Source organism: Eschrichtius robustus, chromosome 2 (genome assembly GCF_028021215.1).
Source record: "Eschrichtius robustus isolate mEscRob2 chromosome 2, mEscRob2.pri, whole genome shotgun sequence".
In the NCBI taxonomy this organism is placed as follows: Eukaryota; Metazoa; Chordata; class Mammalia; order Artiodactyla; family Eschrichtiidae; genus Eschrichtius; species Eschrichtius robustus.
Window position 1 is genome coordinate 167,084,869 of NC_090825.1, and position 23,056 is coordinate 167,107,924.

Consider the following 23,056-nt stretch of genomic DNA (forward strand, 5'->3'; position numbering starts at 1 on the left):
AATAGAGATACTCAGGGAGAGCAGAGAGACAGCAAACGACTCAAGATTGAGAGCTAAAGGAGAGACGAAAACACGCAGAACCAGAAGGGAACCTGCGTGATGGCCGCCCTCAGCTCCCACCCGGCTCCGGCCCTTTAAACCCCACCCCCACCCCCGAGCTTGCAGCACCCGCGCCCCATCAGGCTCCGCCCGCCAGCCCCGCATCAGCACCACGTCAGGAGCTGTCCGCGCCCCCGGTGCTGAACCAAGATGGCAGGCGGCGGAGGCCGGGCCCCGGCGTGAGCGGAGCGCGGGCTGCAGCCCCCGCCATGCCCCAACCCAGCGGCAGCTAAGCCCGACCTGACAGAGCCGGCCCGCCGGCGACTCTGGAGACATGTCTCTACTTTGCGTTGGAGGTAGGAGGCGAGGTTGCAGGGCGGGGAACCGATGTGGACCAGGGCTGGGCTCGGGGTCCGTGTGGATGCGGCTGGGCTCCTGAGGGGGTGACCCGAGTACACGCGGCTGGGTTTTCAGGGGGTAGCCCTTGTAGACGCGTCAGGGCGCCTGAGAGGGTGATCAGTGTAGATGCAGCTGGGCTCTCAGGGGGTCCTGGTTGCCGCTACCGGGGTCGTGTGGACACGGCTGAACGTGGAGGCCCGTGTGGACGCGGGCAGGGGTCTGGAGCTCCATCTGGAAACGGTCTAGACTGGGTCGTCTGTGTAGAACAGGTTATTAGCGGGTTCGTGTGGAAGGAGCCGGGCTGGGTAGTTCGAATGAATCTTGCAGGGTACTTGGAAGGAGTCTTGTGCTGTGGGCTGGGCTGTGGGCAGGGCTCGGAATTCGGGGAGGGGTGCAGGGGGAGCGGTCGCCAAGCCCTGAGCGTGCAAGATTTGGGTAGAGGGGCTTGGCCATTAGGACTACCATGAGCTCTAGGTATCCCTCACCCTGGGAGTGGAGAGGACTGGGGTGGGGGAGACCCCTTCCAGCATTATGAGAGGGCTGTGATTGGGGGGTCTGGGGACACTTTTCCGGTTACCTCTTTGCCGTCTCTAGTGGAGGCTGGGGCAGTCGCCCGAGGGCCTCCCCCTCCCCGCCCTCTCTGGCCCCTCCGCACGCAAATCCGGCCTTCTCCGCAGGGAGCCGACCCTTTGGAAGTGCAGTACCACCTGCACCCCTCACGACCCATCCTCACCTCACCCACTTTGCGCTGGAGGGAGGAAAGGAGAGGTGGGGTGGAGCTATTTTGGGGCCGGAACGCCATCTGCATCGAGGCCCACGCCCAGGCCCACGCTCTGCGTTGGGGTGGGTGGAGGGAAAGAGACTCGGGAGGGGCATGACTGCGCCCCCCTCACCCCTGAGGCAGGGTGGGGGAGAAGCCAGCCCACCTGGACCAAGGCGTCTGGGGCAATTCTGAGTTCTCAGCAGGGGACCTTGGCGGTAGGGGTGGTGGTGAAGCAGGGCTCAAGGCTAATAGAGGTCTCAACCTTGGGTTTTAAGGGTTGGGGTCCACCCCCTTCGCCTCTACTCCCTTCAAGAAGGCTGGGGTGGGAGAAGGGGTGTATCCGCCAAGCCTGAGATGGCAGGCTTAGGGAGACCTTAGGCAGCCGGGAGTGTGCTGTGTGTGTATGTGTGTGTGTGTGTGTGTGTGTGTGTGTGTGTGAAAGAGAAAGAGAGAGAGAAATTGGGAGAGAGAGAGAGAGAGAAAGAGATAGAGGGAGAGAGATATGGACCCCAGCCTCCTCCTGGACCCGGGTGGGCAGGCCCAGGAGCCGGGAACCTCCCCCACTGCCCCTCCCCCCTCCCCCCTCCTCCTGTGCCTCTCCATTCACAAACCCAGCCCCGCCCGCCCGCTCCCCGCCGCGGTGGCTTCCCGTGTGCTGCTCGCGCGGGGCTGGGCCGGCGTGGACGCGGGTGTTCTTAAAGGGACAGGGGCCTCCTTTCCTTGAGCTCGTTCCCAACGGTCGGGGCTGATGGTGGGAGAAGGGCCAGTAAGATCAAAAGTCAACTCATTCAGCCCCTAGCCTAGGGAACTAGGGGAGTCGGGAGGTGGAGTGGACCCCCATGAACCCCTCACAGACTAGGCCCAAGGGGAGGGGGAGGTGAACGTCCAAACCCCCTCCTGGCCCCTCCCCATCCTCTGAGCTGCCTAACACTTGGGAGGGGATAGCACTGGAGGAGGGGTATGTGGGTTGCTGGCTGACTCCTCCAAGCTTGCTCTCCTCTGCCCCTCACCCCCGTCTTCGGAGCTGGGCTTCTCTAGAATCTCACCCTTAACTCTGATGCACACTGGAGTCTTGGCTGCAGGGGTGGTGTGAAGCGGAGGCAGTAAGAGGGGTGAGGCTTCCTAAATCGGAGGCCTAGGGGAAGAACAGTGTTGGATGATTCTGTGGAACTCCTTATAGGGATTTTGTGGAACTTATAAGGAGTCACCAGCTGAGTAGAGGGGCGTCGCTGGGAGGAGCAAGGCTTGGGATGAGGTGGGAGGTAGAGCCCTGAGGTGTAAAGGGAGCAGTGGATGCTGGGAGAGGCTGGGTGGGGGGAGACTGGGAGAAATGGGGAGAGGGAAATGCTGAGAAGGGTGGGGGAGATGCCCAGAGTGGGAGGCCTTGAGGGCTGAGGGGGAAGGAAGAGGGAGCAAGGCAACTAGGCTGAGAGGGCTTTTCTTGGATCTGAGTTCATCCTCAGAGTTGAGGAAATAACCTGCCCCCGAACCAGGGGCCCACCCATGATTGCCCACATCTGCATACACTTGGACTGGTACGTTCAAACCCAGACTTGCCTTGTGTGGACAGAAATGCTCAGAATTCACCAAGTCTCTATGAAGACCACGTGCCTGTGACTGCACATTCATGGACACATGTACAGGTTCACATGCCCATTTGAACACACACACATACATATATACTGGACACAGTCACTCTACGCCATAGGCATTGTTCCCACAATACAGGCATGTGTGTCTGCACACATGCACACACATGGATATGTGTGATTAATGTTCGCAATAGCCATGTCGCCTAAAGATCTACCCATGCCTTACCCCTCAGGCATGTACATATATATATATAGATAGATAGATAGATAGATAGATAGATAGATACCTGTTAGGGCCCCAAATCCCAAGAAACACATGTGTACACATGATCAAATGCCAAGGCCATATATGTACACACATGATAACACTTGCCTGGACACTCAAAGCAGTCACTTTGAATAGGTGAATAATGATGCACACATGAGTGTGTACATGTATGCAAGTAAACAAAAATACACAGGCTATACAACTGCATATCACACACCCCAACATGTGTTTCCACCTAACATATCACTCAAAAACCTGCACGTACCTAAACTCACACAAACCGGCCTGTCCCACATACAGTCACACCCCACTCCCCAGCACATACGTGCAGACCCTCACCTGCACCCAGATGGTGCACATGAGTACATGTCCCTCTACACATGCACACATACACCCATATACACTCACTTGCCTGCCCTGGTAACACGAGCAAATACACATTCAAGAACACACAAATGCAAGTTCTTGTGTGCATATCCTGCACTAACACATGGGAGACCACCCTGTACAGACCTTGCCTCTGCCCCCTCTCATTTCTTTATCTATGTGGAGCCCCATTGCCCCCCCCCCACCTTAATCCACTTGCTAAGTCTTGGCAGAATTCTGAGGCTGCTAACAGCAAGTGCCACCTTGTTCCTTTGTGAATTCATTCATATATTTACTCAGCAAGCATTGAGCGCCCACTATATGTCAGGCACTGTTCTTGGCTCTGGGGACCCAGCCTTACTCCTGGCCTCATGCTGGGGTGGGAGTCAGAGTGGGAGAGATGGGGAAAGGCTGTGGAAGATGGGGAGGAGCGTTTCTATGGCTCTTTTCCTCTGGGAAGCCTACCCTGTTCCCATCATCACCATTTGCCTGAGTCTCAGAAGATGAGGGGGAACAGAGCAGAAGGGAGACCATGCTCTAGGTGGAGGGCACAGCATGCGCAAAAGTGTGGTGGCAGGGATTTGGTTCTAGACTTTCCTATGTGCATCATGACATTTTGCCAGGCCACTCAATGTTTAAAATGTTCCATAAATAGTTGATGACTGAATATTGCATATAAATTAGCAAATGCGTTTGAGAGTGAGTTTACCGCACAACTAATAATAATATCTACAACAAGCCCCATCTATCCAGCATTCTATAGGCACACCGTTGAGGACTTTTATGCCCATAGCCCTCTTTAATCCTCAGAGCAACCCATCTTAGCGATGAGGAAAACTGAGGCTCTGAGAAGTTCAACAACTCGCCTGGTGCCACAGAGCCAGAGGTGTAGCTGCCTGACTCCACAGCCTACTGGGAGTGAGAAGTGAAGGTCGAGCCTCCCCTCAGCCCCCAGAACCTGGAGACACCTAAGTCCCTACCATGGGGTGAGAATCTGTCCTGGGATCACCTTTTTCCTTCATCCACTCAGCAAACAGACATATCACGATCTCCCCATTCATCACGGCTTTTCCGCTGCCCCTCTCCCAGGAAGCCTTCACAAATCCCTCTGTCTCTTACTGCCCTGTTTCTGATACCACACAGCCAGGGGGGTCTGCATCTGATCTTTGCTCTCAACAACCTCATAGGATGCCTCCGGTGTTGGCTCTGATTCATCTTCAGGGCTGCAGTCTTAGCCACCTCCCTATCTTGCACCTCACTTGCCTCCCACACACAATGAGCTTCCTCTGTGAGGTGTGAACCAGGACATCCTGAGTCCAGGAGGCCTGGGTTTGAATCCCTAAATCCACTACTTCCGGGAAAGTCCCATATCTTCTTCATTCCTCAGTGTGTCCATCTGTAGAATGGGCACACTAATAGTGCCCGCTGCCTAGGTTTGCTGGAACTCTCCAGTCATATGAGGCACGCAGAGAACTTGGCATGATGCCTGGCTTGTGCAAAGGGTCAATAAGTGTGAGCCAAAGACAGGAAAAATCTGTGATGGTGTTTTTATTACTGGGGACTAAAAGCTTTCTGGAAAGAGGTCCGTGAGTGTAGGACATTTCCTGAGAGCTCACTTCGTTCTCAGGCCTGAGGAGGGCTCAGTAATACATAGGGGGCAAAAGAGGTGCAAATGCTTTGGAGGTAAGTGGGCAGGGATGAAAAGTTCAGCACCGTGGACAGTTCAGGGAGGAGACGCTGAGTCCAGCACAGTGGACAGCGTCCGCTCCGCGGGACCAGGTCTTAGCGTAGGGCTGCTGGAGGAGGCAATGACGTCATTCCTTCAGTGAACACTATTTAATGGGCACGTACTATATGCCAGGTCTAGTTCTAAGTGGTACCTGGTAAACAACACAGACAGAATATCTGTCAAGTTTCTTGGTGTGTTTTACATCTAAGGCTTCAGTCTGGCTCTGGCTTATTTCTGTCCATGGAGGATGAGAGTCCTCATTTATTCTCTCCCAGATGCAAAGCCAGAGAGACCAGTGTCCTTATCCCAAAGCCCTTGTCTGCCATCGACATCACATATTAAGTACCAAACATCCTAGAATCTATTTCTGAATTCTCTATGCTTTCCTTCCACCACTTGTAGTGTCTTCTGACACCTGATAAGCATGTCCTGTGGGTGGGCTTTCAGCCTCTTCCCCTGATGGCTGGAGTTCTCTATTCCCCCCATTCCCACTCCCAGGGCTGGCAGGTTATGGGCCAGATGCCCCAAGGACTGGAGTCTACCTCAATTAGAATCCAGGGTCGTCCAGGCCAGGGGCACACTTCGAACTCAACCAAATCATAAAAATAGTAATGATACTAGTAATGGTAATGATAATAATAGTAGTAACAACAGTATAATAATGCTGATGCTAATAATAATGAAGAAGAAAGGGGAGAGGGAGGAAGAGGAAGAGGAAGGAAGAAGAAGGGAAGAGGAAGGGGAGAAGAAAGTGAGACCAACTAGGCTTGCCTTGCCCCATTTCCCAGATGCAGAAACTGAAGCCCAGAGCCTGGCAGCGCCAATGAGCCCCTGCTCCCACTTCCACCGATTCTGCCCTGGGCCACAACCGCCTGTGCAACCACATTAATCAGTCAGCGCTGATGGGGGCGGGGGGTGGGCGGGGACCGGGGAGGCCGCGCGGTCTGCTGACCTGGCGTGACGCGGTATCTCCTGCCCGCCCGTCAGTGGGCACCTCCCCCACTCAGCACTCCCCGCGGTCGCGTCGCTCACGCCCTCCGCGCCCACGTTATAAATAGCTTCGTGCTTGTGACCAGGAGCTCGCGAAGGAGGGGCGGCGCTTCCGCCCTGGTGACCCCGATACCGCAGGCAAGAGGAAGGCAGCGGGCAGGGGGAAGGCAGCGGGGCGGAGATGTGATGACGATGACGGTGGTGAAGGCGACAATGACTCGGGTTCCGCTTGCTGATGGGGAAGAGAGAGGCAGAGAGAGACTCGGCTCTTTCTCTGAGCCCCATCCGCCCCCCCACCGCCCCGAGCCCCTACCTCCAAGCCCTCTTATCCCCTGAGCCCCTTCCCTGAGGCCACCCACCTTCCGTTCCCCTCTCCCTTCCTGAGTCCCCTCCCCCGTCATGAGCCTCCTCCAGCTCTCCGAGCCCCCTTCCCTTAGTCCCCTACCCTCCTCCTCCTTATCCCACACCCTATTCCCCGCTGAGCTTCCTACTCTGAGGCTCCTTCCCTGACTCCCCATTCTTCTCTGAGCCCCGTCTCCCACCCTGAGTCTGCCCCTCCTCCCTCTGAGTCCCCAGTGATGAACATATATTGATGTCCTCACCCTGAACTTTCTGAAGGGGCCGGGGGGCTCACTGTTAGAGCCAGAGCTCTCCGGCAATCTCCCACTGCTTGTGGACCCCAACTGAACCCATTACCCTCTGGCCCAGAGAGACTTAGGGAGGAGGAAAGGGGGAGAGATAAGGGACTGGGAACAAGAAAGACAGAGACAGAGGGAGGAAGGGAAGAAGAGAGACAGAAAGACGTGACAAGGGGCTGACAGGGATGGAGAGAAACAGAATCGGAAGGAAGGAGACAGGGAGAGACCGCCTCCCTAGAGGAGAGGATGGAGGACAGACCTTGGACAACTGGCTTCCCCTCTGAGCTCTGCCCCTGGTCTGTAAAAAAGGGACGCAGAGTGGGGCCCAGGTTCCGTCATACCCCAGTGAGTCCCTCAGATCTCCCAGGGCCTGGCACCTTCCTCCCCTCTGGTTCCCACTCCCAGCTTTTCTCTCCCAATCCTGCCTCTCCTCTCTGCAACATCTTCCCTGCCTGCCCTCCCTAATGAAAATCTGTGTGTCTCTCTGTGTCTCTGACTATCATGTCTTATCTCCCCTCACTTCTTCCTCCCTCCTTTTCCTTTCTCTCCTCATGTTGGTCCCTCCGTGTATGTGCCTTTCTGAGCCTCTGTGTCTCTCCCATCATTCTCCCTCCCCGCCCTCCCCCTGCACCCTCCTCCCCCTTCACAGAGTCATCAGGTTTGCAAGCTGGAGGTCCCCCAGGAGGGAGGCCTGGAGCTACTGCTGGACACAGTCCTAAGTGCCCCTGAGCCTCACTCAGTCCCAGAGATGAGGGGCTGGGTGGCTGAGCTCTCTGTGGTCTGGGTGGGGCTGAGGCTATGAGAGGGGGCATGTGGGACAGGGGTAGGGACCCTGTCCCGCAAGAGAGGGACTTTTGCATGTGCAGTCACGTGCCTTGAGTGGGAAGGTGGGGAAGACAGGACTCGATGACTGATTTTGGATGTGGGGGAAAGAGAAAGAGGGAGACAGAGATGGAAGCCCAGAGAGGGGGGTTCACTTGCCCAGGGTCACACAGCACCATAATCTGAACCCAGCCCCACCTGACTCCATGCTGAACAAGGGCTCACCTTTCCCGATGACCAGTCAAGGGCTCTATCTGCGTTCTACCTCCCAAACCCAAACCCAGGTATGGTGGGCATAATGCCCAACCCATTTGCATTTAAAATCTGGGTCTTGGGGTGCTGGTGGTGTTGGCATAGGAAGGCACTCATTCCCTCTTCTGCTCTGCAACTCTGGGGAGCTCACTCAGTGTTTCTGGGCATCAATCCCCACCCCCAACCTCATCCTCCCCAGAGTCTGTCTGCAACAGGAACAAATAGTATTTACTGACAAGTGTTTAGAACCACTCTACTTCCCCCACACTTGATGAGAATTCTCTCTTCACTGGCTCCATTCAGGTGCTTTTTAGAGGAAGAAATTCAAGTGATGAGGACAGAGAAATGAACCCCATATGGGAGGCTGGATCCCAGATAGGAGGCTGTGGCACTTGCCCAGAAAAAGGCTGAACTTGACTCTCAAAAAAAAGAAGAAAGAATAGAAACGCAATTCTGATTCTAGGAATTTATCCTTCAACTTACTAGCACACCCTCTTTCAGACATACCGAGAAAAAGAAAGGTTCTGCAGAGGGTGTAGAATGCTACCATTTGTGTAGGAAATAAAATAATGCACATGTGCACATGATTGCTGATGCATCTCTAGTACCACAAAGAATTGGTACTGTTGATTGCATCCAGGAGGGAGAGTGAGAGCTGGAGTAGAAAAAGCCTGTCTTCATTGTATGATCTTTCAGTTGCTCTGGATTTTGTAAAATGTGGGTGTATTGCCTACTCAGACAAAAATATTCATTTGAAAATGTTAAAGGGAGAAGAAATATAGAAATCAAGAGAGAGGTCTCAGTTTGGGAGCAGGTTTCAGGTGCGAGTAGAGAGTAATGCATTGGGGGCAGATGCAGAGTTTGAGAGGTAATGAAAATGAAAGTTTAATGTCCTGTGAGAAAATCTAGTAAAGAGTGGAATTGCTTTGAATCACTTGGGGTTGTGGGGTTATGTGAAATATGAAGAGACTGGACCACGTGGAACCCTGAGGTATATTTGGGTTGCACCTTTCACGGGCAAGTTGGGCTGGACAAGTTCTAACAACCTACTGGCCAGGACTGGGATATCTCTATGTGCACTATGGAGTCAGCTCTCTGGGTTGTTTTTTCCCACCTCGCCCAGTCCCCTTTGAATATGGGACTCTAAACCCTGGAAGCATTCAGTAGGACAGGCTGAGCTGGACAATTCGTGGAGAATTCTCACTGGTCTAACAGGGGGATGGGAATCATTGGAGATTGTTTTCTCCTTTCTCCCCTACCTCCTCCTCCCCAACTCCCCTCCTCCTTCTGAAGCAATCCTGGAGGACTTCCTGTAAGAAGCCTCTCCTACCATCTGCCCAGCTCCTTCTTTTGAATCTTGTTCAATTTTGGTGAAGTCACAACTGGAGGGAGGGAGCTCTAGGGGAGTTTGATGGGGAGGAGGGTGGGACATGGACTGCTCCCAAGTTCCAAACTTCCTTCCGCCCCAGGTCTGCCTGTGCTCATCTGTCTGATGGCTTCTCTCTCTCTCCCTCTCATCCCTGCCTCCCTCCTCTCCCTATTTCTCTTCCTCTCATTGTCTCTGCCTCTGTCTCTGATTTTGCCTCTGTCTTTATCTTGTTTTTTTTTTTTGTTGTTGTTTTGTTTTGTTTTTTAAATCTGTTCGGTCTCTTTACTGGCCTCTTTTGCTCTCTATTTTTTGCCTCTCTTCTCTCTGTCTCTTTCTTTCTGTATCTCTCTCCTCTCTCATTATGTCTCTATTTTCATGTGTCTCTCTGTGTCTCTTTCTCTCCTCCCCAACTCTCTCCCCGTCTCCCTTCCCTCTCTCTGTCTCTCTCCACAGTCAAAAAAGCCAAGTTTGATGGTGCCCAAGGTAAGTGGCCTCTATTCCTGTCCTCTCCTGTGTTGTCTGTCTGTCTGTCCATCTCTTGGAGAGACGGGAGAGGGGGTCTGAGCCAGTGACGGGGAACTTGGGCTCTATGTCTGCTGAGCGTCACAGAGAGTGTCAGACTTGATCTAGGGTCCCAGCAGTCTTCCCAGCCATCCCCTGAAGACTCCAGTGGGAGTAGGGCTCACCCTGAGCCAATGGTGCTTCCCAGGATCCTAAGAGATAGGGTGGGGACACTTAGATTAGGCTGTAGGTGAGAAAAGTGAGGTTCAGAGAGGCAAAGGAAGTTTCCTATGTCCAAGGATATTGGACGTAGTCATTTCTAAGCATCAGGATTAGGTATCCCCAAATTCCACATCTCCCTGCACCAAGGCCCCTCCCTTGTGCTCTGAGGGGCTGGGGGTGGGGCTCTGGGGGCTGGCCTGGGAGTGGAGACACAGAAGCACCTCAGGGTGTTGGACCTGGGGTGGGCCCAAGAACTCACAGCCCCTGTGGGGTCATAGGGGTGTTATCGAGAGCTTGGAAAGGGGCATGGGGGAGTCCCTGAGCCCTTGCACTGACCTCTGTTCTCACCGCCACAGAGAAATTCAACACATATGTGACCCTGAAGGTGCAGAATGTCAAGAGCACGACCATTGCCGTACGGGGCAGCCAGCCCAGCTGGGAGCAGGATTTCATGTTGTGAGTCTGCAGCGACTGGACCTGAATGGCCACACCCCCTGGCACAGCCGGGCACTTTGCTGGTCCTGCAGGGCACAGCCGGACACCCGGGTGTCGTCTGGGACTCCCTTCGCTCTTCCTTCAGCCCTGTGTCCAGCCATCAGCTTTGCCTCCAAAGCACTTCCCGAATCCAATCACTTCCCTTTGTCTCCGAGGCCACCAGCCAAGTCCCCTCTGCCCGCCAGCCTCCACCCTGGCCTCCTGCTGCCATCCATCTCCTGCAATCTGTTCTCTTCCAGGCAGCAAGGGGGATATTTTTAAAATTGCAAATCACATCCGGTCACTCTCCAAACTTGCCTGGGGCTTGTGGCTCATCAACCTAAGAACAAAGCCCATATTCGTCCCTGCAACCCCCCAAGGCCCGGCCCCTGTGACCTCACACCAGTATCTTGCTTCATCTCTCCTGCCTCACCTGCCCCAGATACACCCACCTCTGCACTGTTCCTCCAACATGTCCAGCTTGTTCCTGCTCCAGGACCTTTGCTCTTGTTCTTCTTTCCCCGTCTCTCCCCATCCCAGCTGACTCCTTCTGTCCTTTGGGTCTCAGCTGTGTCACCTCCTCAGGGAAGTCTTCCCTGACCACCACCCTCAAGCTGCAATTGAACAGTAATTTCAGGCCTTGCCACCAATTGTTATTCTATTCATTTGTGTGATTTTTGACACCTTTCTGGCCCCTTCCCCTGGACTATGGGCTCTACGTGGGTAAGGCCCTATTGGTCTCTCTTCCCACTGTGATCTCCATGCCAAGCACAGAGCCTGGCACACAATAGGTGCTCGATAAATATTTGTCTAATAACTGAATGAATTCATGACCTGGACCCTCCCCTCAACCTGGAGCTACTCGGGGCCTCCTATTACATCCCACCTACTCTACTCTGATGATGGCCAACATGTGCCATGCCTTCTTCTAAGGCTTTGATTAAATCAATTTTGCTTATAATCCTGGGAGGGAGGGTGCTAACATAATCTTTATTTTACAGGTGAGGAAACAGAGGACCAGAGGGGCAAAGCCACCTGCTCAGTGTCATATAGCCTGTACCTGGCAGAGCTGGGATTTGGACCCAGGCAGCCCTCAATCCCTGAGCAGAGCCTGGCTGGGGACTGTCACTAGTGGAGGCCATGAGGGAATCTAGAGTTGGGATTCTGGAGCAGAGGAGCACTTGGGGAAGGAAGAAAGGAGCTGGCTCTACAATTCTAGGAAAATGTGAAGGGGGCAGGACAGAGTGGTCCCCAACTCCCCCTAAAGCCAGTTACTGAATGACCAGGTCACGGTCAACAGATATATTCAAGGAGAACATTCCTTAAGACAAATCTTTGGTAAATTGGTAGATTCAGTGAATTGAACATTCACCAAGGTTTACTACCAAATCTGCATATTTCCAGGATGGGGCCTGCAGGGAAAGTGCTTAGAGGTGTAATCATTCATATGCTCAAGGGTGTCCTCATATGATTGGAAAGAGATGACACTGGGAAGGATGGAGACACCACGAATGCCCTTATCTTGGGGTAATAGGGAGCCATGGAGGGCATCTGAGCCTCTTCCTCACTTAACCAGCATTCTCAGGATCTGAGGGCTAGAGGAAGGGCCAGGTGATTTGGGGCTACAGGAGACATGTGACACCTGTCCCCATTCCTTCTTTCTCAGCTTGGAATCCTGGTTCTTCTGTGATATGCTGAGCATGTAACTTAGTCCTTTGGCCTCAGTTTCCCCTCTGTAAAACAAGAACTACTGTGTTACCTTCCTGACTAGGACTCACCCAGGCCTGGGTTTGAATTCTAGCTGGTCATGTATCCAAAGGTGAGTGAACTGACTTTTCAGAGTCTTCATTATCTCTCTCCACAGCGAAATTAACCGCCTGGATTTGGGCCTGACGGTGGAGGTATGGAACAAGGGTCTCATCTGGGACACGATGGTGGGCACTGTGTGGATCCCTCTGCGGACCATCCGCCAGTCCAACGAAGTGAGTGGTGGGATGAGGGTTGGATAGGAGTGCCTGGGAGGGGCCCAGAGGCCAGTGGTCTAAACAAGATGGACATCTATCTCCATCCCCTGACAATGTTCATGTAGACATCCAGGGATGCAGTGGCAGCTCCAGTCACCAGGGTTTAAACTCCTTCCATCTTGTCGCTCTGCCTTTCTCCTCATGTGGCTTCCACCTCATGGCCCAAGATGGCTGCTCAAGGATTACCATTACATCTGCATTCCAGTCAGGGGAGGGAAAGGCAACAAGGGAAGGGGTTTGCACTCTTAATTAAGGGCCCAAACTGGCTGTCATTGGCCAGAACTGTCACGTGGCACCACCTACCTGCAAGGGAGTCTGGAAAATGTAGTCTTAAGCTGCATAGCCCTGGGCCCAGCTAGAAATGCATCCCTATGGAAGAAAGGAGAAGGGATATTGCAAGCAACTAGCACTTTGTGCCCAGATGGGCATCAGGGAGTTTACGCCAGTCCCAAAGAAAATAACCTTGGCCTCCTCTCTAAACTCCTGGCCTTAAATTTCACCCTCTCCACTTGGCACCTAAGATCCAATCCTGACCTCCCTGCCCATCACCCTTGGGAGGCCTTCCAGATGGCACCAACCCACTTTGCCAGCCTTATTTCCCCCACACCTCAACCTACACTCCTCAGAGGCCCCAGGGATAGCTTCTGAACTTTCACATATGCTGTTTCCTGGGTTTCAGGTGTCCTCCTTTCCAGCACCCTTAAGCCCAGCTCCCATGCCCTCTCCTCCAGGAAGCCCTCCCTAATTTCCGCCTGGATCCCTCACCTCCCCTCCCTCCTTCTGGCCTGGCCCTGACTTCATGGTGTTGCAGGTGTCTGTGTCAGGCTCTATCTCCTGTGACTGTGGGCTTCTCAGGCGTTGCCCAATGTGGACCAAGCTTAGAGCAGGCACCAGGTAGGGTTTATTTTTTAATGAATAAATGGAGATGGAGGAAAGAGGCGCAATAGCCCAGGCGAGTCCAAAAGGAAGGCTTGTGGGTGACCCAAAATTTCCTCAGTGACCCTCCAAGTGTGAGGAAGGCCTAGTCACCTGGGACAACCATGACCTATGCAAGGGACCCTGGACTACTCCCCCATCACTGCCAGCCTTTCCCTGGGGCTGCAGAAAGAAGATTCTGCAGAGCATCATTCTCATTTCAGAGATGAAGAAACTGAGGTTCAGAGTGGACCCCACCTGCTTAAGGGCTCATCTCCCTGAACCAAAGGGGACTGGTTCATTCACTCAGGGGGTATCCTCCCTGAATGGTGGGAGGATCAGGTCTTTTATCTGAAGTCGGGGCCCCATAAGCTCTCATTAGGGATGAGGAGTGCTGTGCAAGGCCGGGACCGCCCCTACCTGACCCTACAGGTCTCTCTCTCTGGGTCCTTGCTTCTGGGTTCCCTGGACCCACCATGTTGCCCTGGATTGAGACCTTCCTTCTCTGAGTCTTGGTTTCCTCATCTAAAGTGGAGACATGGCCCTTGCTCTTGGGGTAAGGGTAAGATGGGGTGAGGGAGACATTTCATTTGAGAATAGGGAGCCTGTTGGTCGGTGTGCAGCAGATACGTTACCCACCACACCTCACCCGGAACCCTAACCCCTGTTACCCCACCCACACCCCAGGAGGGCCCCGGAGAGTGGCTGACCCTGGACTCTCAGGTCATCATGGCGGACAGTGAGATCTGCGGCACTAAGGACCCCACCTTCCACCGCATCCTCCTTGACACCCGCTTTGAACTGCCCTTAGGTGAGTGTGGCGGGGGGTTGGGTGGGGTGGGACCCTCACCCAACCCCAGGAGAATGGTCAGGTCTAGGTGGGTCCAGACAACACTTTATTCTGAGGATGAGGTTCCCCCTCCCAAGAGGAGAGTCTCCTGGGCTACAGCAAGTCAGCAGAGATGTATGCCTGCGACACGCAGAGTACACTCCAGCTCCTGCAGGTCACCAATGGGCTGCAAGTGCTTTTCAACCTATGGGGCTCAGGTCTGAGCTGTCTTAGCTGGTCCTTGGTGAGGTCTTAAGCTGCAGAAGTGAGCTGGATATGGAGAAGAGACAGACAAAGGCAGAAAGACAGAGACAGAGAAATGGAGAGAGAGAGAGAGAGAGAGACATGTAGAGATCAACAAAGGCAGAGACACAGAGAGGCCTCTTTACCTTTCCTGGAAGCAGCTCAGTTCTCCCACATCATCCTTCCAAGAACCCATGATGTCCCCATCCTAGGATGCAGCTCCTCTCCCATCCTCCACCCATTCCCAAGGCAGTTCTGGGTGTGTGGTGGAGGGGGGTTGTCAGGGGTCCTCCTTTCCTCCTTTGCTGTCCTCCCTTCCTCTCCCCTACCCACTGGAGACCAGCCCCATAGGCCTGCAGGATGCACTGGCTGGAGGCTGAGGGGCAGGGAGGGGCTTCCAGGTTCATGGCCAGGTCTCTGCTTCCAGACATCCCTGAGGAGGAGGCACGCTACTGGGCCAAGAAGCTGGAGCAGCTGAATGCCATGCGGGACCAGGATGAGGTGAGCGTTGGCATGGGGGCTCTTTTCTCCCTCTCTCTCTCTCTCTCTCCCGCTCTCTCTCCGTGTCTCTCCCTGTCTTCCACTCTCTGTCTCTGTTTCTCTTTCCACTTGTCTTTCCCTGTGTCTGTGTCTCTAACTCTTTGTAACCTGACTAAATCAGTGACCCATGTGGTCCAGCCTCGAACCAATGATGGCATCAAGGAACATACGGTCCACCAATGACATGACAATATCAATCGAGTCGAGTTGTGTATATACCAAATACCGTCAAGGAGATACACCCCCTTTCTGCCCCTCACCCCTCAACTCCTTGAGTCACACTTTCAGGCTTTCTTCTTTTTATAAATTTATTTATTTATTTATTTATTTAGGCTGTGTTGGGTCTTCGTTTCTGTGCGAGGGCTTTCTCCAGTTGCGGCGAGCAGGGGCCACTCCTCATCGCGGTGCGCGGGCCTCTCACTGCGGCGGCCCCTGCCGTTGCAGAGCACAGGCTCCAGACGCGCAGGCTCAGTAGGTGTGGCTCACGGGCCTAGCCGCTCCGCGGCATGTGGGATCCTCCCAGACGGGGGCACGAATCCGTGTCCCCTGCATTGGCAGGCGGATTCTTAACCACTGCGCCACCAGGGAAGCCCCAGGCTTTCTTAAAAGTTCTCCTTCCCCAACCCCAGCCCTAGCCTCTGTACCTCTGTTCTTCCATGCCACCCCCCTTCTTCTACACTCTATGTTTTCACAGTTCAAAGACCCAATGTGGTCCAGAAGACAATCTTCAGAAGGTGAGGGCAGGGAAGAAATAGCAGGCAAGGCTAGAACACCCTTTAGTGGGAGGTGGAGGGCAAAGGGGCAACGCTCACATGTTAGCAATTTTTGTCCAACCTGAGTTCTCATCACCTTTCTTCAGCTCCCTGTGTCAGTGTTTTCTCTCTCTTTCCTCTGTTTCTTTCCCTCATCTGTGTCTCTTTTTCTTTTTTCTATATCTGTTTCTCATGGTCTCTGTGTCTCTCTCTCCCTCTTTCTTTCTCTGTGGATATCTGTATGCTTCTCCTCCAGAAGGAGAGGATTTAGGAGGCGGGGGAAGTCAGGATAGAACAGGACAGAGGACCATCTTGATCCCCTGGCTTCTGGCACCCCCCTGAGACAAACCCTCTCTCCTTCCCTCCCCCTCAGTATTCATTCCAGGATGAACAAGACAAGCCTCTTCCTGTCCCCAGCAACCAGTGTTGTAAGTACTTCTCAATTCCTTCCTGGGCTTCAACTGAAGCCCTCCTCCCTCCTCTACCCCATGACTGTCCTGTGTAATGAACGGGTCACTCGTCTCCAGAGATATGCGTCCTAAGAGCACACAGTATCCCCTCACAGTGCAGTGGAAAGAAAAAGGGATGTGGCACTTGGGTTTGAGTCCTGCCATACTGTGTGGCCGCAGGCATGTCAGGGTCCCTCTCTGATCCTTAGAGTCCCTCGCTTTGAAACAGGGGCACCTGACAGCCCCCCGCATTCTGATGGTTTTTGGAAGGGCCCAGAACATCTGGAGGCTTGAAAAACACTTTGCAGACTCTTCAGTTCCATTCATTAGATCCTGGATGGGGACTTATAACTCATTCATCAAACTTCCATGAGGCCAACACAGACCCCCCCCAAGCAGCCCACACTCAGATGGTGCAGACAGACAATCCTGCCAACACATGTATAATAGGCGCCCATTTACTTAGATAAAGAAACTGCGGCCCAAGAGGAGAAGTGACTTGCCAAAGTCACACACCTGGCAGGAGGCAGAGCCAGGGTTTGAACCCAGGTCGGAGGGACTTACAAGTTTGCTTCTCTCTCCAGTGTGCTACATCTATTAATTATGATGATGATCACCATGTTTCTCTGTATATTGTCCCTCCACCAAGGCAGAAGTTTTCAGGAGTGTCTATCCTCCTGTGGACACTCAGATGCCCCCAGAGCAGGCCTCCACGGGTCTAGATGACTTTCTCCTAAAAGTGCCCTCCAAGTCCTCTGAAGTGAGGAGGAAGTGAAAATCATATAGTCTCAGGACAAAACCCCCACCCATGACACTTGGCCCCTACCCCACACTTCAACCTCTTTCTCCTTTTCCATCTGCTTCCGCATCCTTCTTTCCTCCCCTCTCACAGTCTCCCCTGTATCCGTCGTCCACCTCCCCCCTCCCCATATGCCCAGGATATGTGATGATGGAGCCTGGTGGAGGGAGGGGCTGGGGGAACTGCAGTTGGGAGACCTCATTCCTATACTAACTTGGGGTGTGATATGGAGAAAGTCCCTTAACTTCCCTGCCTGGGGAGGGGTCATCACTGCCCTGAAGAAATTACAAACCCCCTCTCTGGTGAATGGGGTCACTGAAGGATTGTGGTGGGGGCAGAGCCAGGCACGGCGGGGGCAGGAGCTGATGACAAACAGCGCCTGGGCAGGTGACCTGAAGCAAGAGGTGGGTATTCAATTTGAGAATGGAGACCTACCACCCAGCGTTTACCTCCGAGTTCTCTTGGGACTGTTTTACCACCCCCATTTCACAAAGGAGGCAGCCAAGTGTCGAGGAGTCAGAATTCTGATCCAAGTGGTTTTTCTGAGATGCCAGATGCTGGGGATGAGGTGATGAAGATGTAGTTCTCTGCCTGGTCCTGATGCTCAGGCTGTGTGACTTCAGGCTTTTCACTCTACCTCTCTGAGCCCTCTTCACCCATAAAAGGATAAGAATGATTAAAAATAAAAACCCACCCAACAGGGGTGTTTCAAAGTTGAGGATTTCTGATTCAGTGTTTCTTTCATTATCTGGGGGATGGGGGAGGGAAGGAATGAGGAGTGCTGACCCCAAACTTCAGAGTTGGAAAACCCTGGGTCCAAATGCCCTCTTTATTACGTCCTGGCTGAGCCTGTGGTCTTGTCAAAAAATGGGGTATCCTGCCTTCCTCCCAGGGTGGTGAATGAAGGTATAACAAAAGTCAGTGGTTAAAGTGATACTCGGGGAAGATACACAGGGCAGAAGGGGATGGGGTCCTGGGTTGGGAGAAGGAGATGGGGAGGATGCGGGAGCCCCCCTCCCCATGCCTCCCCCTCTGCCTTCTCCCTTTTATTATCTCTGCCCCTTCTCTTTGTAGGCAACTGGAATTATTTTGGCTGGGGTGAGCAACAGAGTAAGTACTCAGCTTGATGTTCTGGGAGGCCATGGGGAGGTGGGCGCCTCGGCGACCCTGAGGCCCCCGCCCCATTGCTCAGGGAAATGGGGAGCCTGTGGCTGGCACACTGGGGCCAGAGGACTGGCACGACCCCTCTTGTGCCCTCCTGCCCCCTGATCACTAACATCTGTTTGAGGGTCCTGCTCTGTCTGGTGGGGAGTGGGTAACGCCACTCTGGGTGGGAGGATTCAGCTGGGAGGAGTGGGCATATAGATGGGAAACCTGCCTGTCTCCAGCTGGGCACTGTGAGCCCCCCACCCCCTTGCTCCCCATGTATAACCTCATCTCCTCTCCTGTGATTCCCTTCCTCTTTTTGTCTCCCCACCTTCCTCCTCTACCTGGAGCCCTCCTCCAGCCCCAATGTCACTCAGAGGCTGGTGGGCAGGGAGGGAAGAGGGTCTCAGACAGAGCAGCTGGGCAGAGACCCCCAGACAGATATCACTCTGGAGACCTCAGCTCCCAAAGCCCCCCCCAACACACACACACCTCTTCCTCCAATTTGCCCCCAGGGGAAAGAAACAAGCTACCTCCCCCAAAATTGGATGACCATTTTTCTCCTTAAGGAATAGCTCCCTTTTCCCCATGCCCTTTTCAGAGAAATCCAGTCCTCTAGTTTAAGCGTGAATCTACCTCCTAATCTCTACTCCATCAACTGGGGGGCCTTCCACCCCACCCCCATATCCTGATGGACAAGTTGCACCCCACCCTCCCTCCAGGAGCAGGAAAACTGTTTACAAATACAGTTGACCCTTGAACAACATGGGTTTGAACTGTGCGGGTCTACTTATATGTGGATTTTTTTCAATAAATACTACTACAGGACTACACAGTCCCTGGTTGGTTGAATCCATGGATGCAGAATTGTGGATCCGGAAGGCCAATTATAAAATCACATATGGATTTTCAACTGCACGGAGGGTTGGTGTCCCTAACCCTTGCATTGTTCAAGGGTCAACTGTATTTTGATCCAAAAGAATTTGTCAAAAACAAGTCAATCAGAAGCAAAGTTAGCCAAGATAAGCATTTGGCAGACAGCTAAGCTTGATCAAAACCAGTTTGCCACAAACAAACAATACAGTAGAAAAAAAAAGACGTTTTGGATTAAAACCAGTTTAGCAAAAGCTCATAATTGGGTCAAGAAGAGCAAAGACAATTAGGCCAAAAGCAGGCCACTTTGTCAAAACAAAAGTGGCTGAAAATGCCTTATCCAGAAGCAGGCAATTTGGTCAAAAACTATTTGGTAAAAAGCAGAGTCTGGGTAAAAGCAGAAAGAATCCAAGAGAAAGCAATCTGCCCCTCAAAAACAGACAATTTGTCAGAAAAAATTAATTTGGGGAACATGCACAGAGCCTCATGTGATTTGGTTGGAAACATCTCAGTCCGGTCAAGGGCAATATGGTAGGCTATAAACCCAAATAATTGGGTAGAAAACAACTTGGTCAGAGGGGCGATTTGGTGATATTGACAAATTGTCCCCAGTTTCATGATCCCCCACTTTAGGCCTTTATGGCTTCACAGTTTCACCCTGACGCCCACAAATCTGAGTTGCGGAAATTCACATCTGCTTCTGCCCTTGATGCCAGCGCTGTCAGAGCGCAGCGCATCAGAAGGTGGCCATATGGCAGCGGCAGGATAAAAAGCTTGCCGGTCACAATGGCGCAAGTCAAATGAGAAACCAGGAAACCAGAGCTACTTTGGTAAGGCCGGCTTTGCTGGCTAAAAATGAATTTAAGGTTTTTCTGAAGGCAAAATAGGGAATGAATCAAATAGCTAGATCTACACGAAGTACGAAATTAATTTTTTAACAGTTTACCACATTAAAATTTTTTGACCTATTCTTTTAATATATAGAAGTAGACTCTATTAGTGGGAAAAGAATTAGAAAGTTAAAATCAAGCAAAAAAATTGGGAAAAGAGCAAAAATACTTAAAGGCGTAAAAAGTACAAGCCACCCCCTTGGTGTTTTAAATCACCAGTAAATTGATACCATGGCCAAGCACACCGTGGGCTTCCCAGTCGGGTAGTTAATTTTGGGGATGCTCACTTCTTTTCAGCTCAACGGTTGTTTTCTAAATAAATTCAGTCTTTCCTGTTCCCACCACAATGCCACATCCTTTGAGACTGTTTTCTTTTTCCTAAAAAAGAAAATCTGTTTTCCATTTACTAAGGAAAGCAAACCGAACTGAAACATCCTTTAATTCTTACTAAACACTTGAAGTTTGGCAACCCCTCCCTGTTCCATTTGAGTGATAGATTCTGGGCATGTGGTAGTCTTGCCAACCTAAGAATCTGATCTTTTTGAGGGAGGCAGCACCTTGGCAGAGCCCCTTCTTTGTTCCTGCGCATGTGAGTTCCGGGCTTGGGTCCCCATCCTCGGATATCAAGGAATCTCTGAGGGTTAAAGGGCATTTATATTCTACCTTGTGCTCTTGATCCTTCAACTTCCCCATGAGAGTCTGTGTGACTCCTGTTATGGGAAGCCTGATGGAAAACCCAATATTGTTTTCAGAGACCCTGGACTTCATTAAAAGTCCATTTTCACATTTGAGCCGAAAGACACCTTCCAATTTGTCCCTGTCCTCCTCACATTGTAGGACCTACCGTGGACCCCAGACTCTAGGTCCAGTTTGACCCACATACAGCAAAGCAGGGTTTTCACTTCCCTTCTTCTTTTTTTTAAATAGATGTTTATTGGAGTATAATTGCTTCACAATACTGTGTTAGTTTCTGTTGTACAACAAAGTGAATCGGCCATATGCATACATATATCCCCATATCCCCTCCCTCTTGAGCCTCCCTCCCACCCTCCCTATCCCACCCCTCTAGGTCGTCACAAAGCACCGAGCTGATCTCCCTGTGTTATGCAGCTGCTTCCCACTAGCTAACTATTTTACATTCGGTAGTGTATATATGTCCATGCCACTCTCTCACTTCACCCCAGCTTCCTCCTCCCACCCCATGTCCTCAAGTCCATTCTCTATGTCTACGTCTTTATTCCTGCCCTGTCACTAGGTTCATCAGTACCATTTTTTTTTTAAGATTCCATATATATGCATTAGCGTACGGTATTTGTTTTTCTCTTTCTGACTTAACTTCACTCCGTATGACAGACTCTAGGTCCATCCACCTCACTACAAATAACTCAGTTTCGTTTCTTTTTATGGCTGAGTAATATTCCATTGTATATATGTGCCACATCTCCTTTATCCATTCATCTGTCAGTGGACACTTAGGTTGCTTCCATGTCCTGGCTATTGTACATAGAGCTGCAATGAGGACTGTGGTACATGTCTCTTTTTGAATTATGGTATATGCCCAGTAGTCACTTCCTTTATTCTAAAGCCTATACCTCTATTAAAATGACCCAAGATCCTTCATTCCTTCTGGTAGATTCCTCTTCTTGGGTTAGCAATCAGTGAAGACCCCCTAAACCTGAGAGACTGTGTTGGCCTCCATTGCGTGCTCTCCCTCTCCCTCCCCTCCTCACTCTCTCCCCTCGCCTCCTCTCTCTTCCAGATGAGGACCCTGACAGTGCAGTGGATGACCGTGACAGTGACTATCGCAGCGAGACAAGCAACAGCATCCCGCCACCCTATTACACTACGTCCCAGCCCAATGCCTCGGTCCACCAATATTCTGTCCGACCACCGCCCCTGGGTTCCCGGGAATCCTACAGTGACTCCGTGCACAGTTATGAGGAGTTCTCTGAGCCGCGGGCCCTCAGGTAGTCACAGTGGAGTGAAGGATTCGCGTGTGTGTGTGTGTCCAGCTCTATCTCCTGGAGGGGAGAGAGGAACAGGGGGTTGGAGGGAGCTAGGGGTGAAGGTAAGTGGGTTCTAGGAAAGCAGCATCCATACTTTCTTATAGGCAGTAAAACCTTTTCTTTACCCAAAATCTTGCAAGAAAACTCCCCAAGCTTGATTAAAGGGGGTCTGCTTTGGCTGAAGAAAGAGACGGAAGTCAGGAAGCCCCTGAGAGTTTCCCCTGAAATAGGGGGGGCTCTTTGGCACTCTGCTTAAAAGCCCCTGGTCCCTTTGTACTCTCTAACTGTTCAGGGGAGGAGGTGAAAGGAGGAAGAGATGAGCGTTAATAGGGGTGGGAGGTGAGGCACAGTGATGTTGGAAAGACTCCCAGCAAGCAGCTGACTCGTGGTCCTGGGGTGGTCCTACCTAGCCCTCCTGGTGACGCCTGACTCTGTGTTCCTGACCAGCAGGCATGGGCACAGTGACCTGGGAGCCGCTCAGTCCAGCCACCATCACTACTCTTTTCAAAGTAGGCTGTCCCTAGACCTACCCCATAGGTGGGTCCCCTGGCTTGCAAGGGTGCAGTGTGTTGGTCCTTGAGCCTGTGAGACTGAAACTTGTGCCTGTTGCTGCCCCCCACCCCTCACTGACCTGATCGCCCCAGTCCTGGTTTCGTAACAGAACAATAGCAAAAACGATATTAAACAGGTTGGCTATTTGTAAAGCACTTAGGGTGGTGCCTGAAAGTGCTACGTAGTGACTGTTAGATAAACAGCGCAAATAGTAGTATTGGGAGCTAACTATGTGCCCAGCTCTGGTCCAGCATCTTCCCTTCATCATCTCATTTCATTCTCTGGTTGGGAATATTATTGGTTCCATTTGACAGATGGGGGATCAAGGCACAGAGGGGTTAAGTCACTTGTCTGAGGTCACACAGCTGGTAAATCATCATAAGGACTAGTGTTTATGGTGAACCCACTGGGTGGAAAGCAGTGGCCTGGTGAATTTTTTTTTTTTTTTTTTTGGATTGTTTTGATTTTTGGCTGCGCTGGGTCTTCGTTGCTGCGCGCGGGCTTTCTCTAGTTGCAGCGAGTAGGTACGGGGCCTACTCTTCGTAGTGGTGCCCAGGCTTCTCATTGCGGTGGCTTCTCTTGTTGCAGAGCACGGCCTCTAGGCGCGCGGGCTT

At 52.3% G+C, this 23,056-nt stretch overlaps 1 protein-coding gene across 4 annotated transcripts in view; it reads left to right on the forward strand.

Moving 5' to 3' along the window:
- Positions 1-373: 373 nt before the first annotated feature.
- The window catches only part of UNC13A (unc-13 homolog A), a 62,809-nt gene continuing 40,126 nt past the window's right edge, over positions 374-23,056 (forward strand). For all 4 annotated transcript variants that reach the window (XM_068534751.1, XM_068534748.1, XM_068534752.1 and 1 more), the window contains exons 1-9: positions 374-395; positions 9,681-9,710; positions 10,307-10,406; positions 12,289-12,406; positions 14,051-14,174; positions 14,863-14,936; positions 16,101-16,155; positions 18,050-18,085; positions 21,644-21,851. In XM_068534751.1, the coding sequence (XP_068390852.1) occupies positions 374-395; positions 9,681-9,710; positions 10,307-10,406; positions 12,289-12,406; positions 14,051-14,174; positions 14,863-14,936; positions 16,101-16,155; positions 18,050-18,085; positions 21,644-21,851 (767 nt within the window). The remainder of the gene's footprint in view (positions 396-9,680; positions 9,711-10,306; positions 10,407-12,288; positions 12,407-14,050; positions 14,175-14,862; positions 14,937-16,100; positions 16,156-18,049; positions 18,086-21,643; positions 21,852-23,056) is intronic.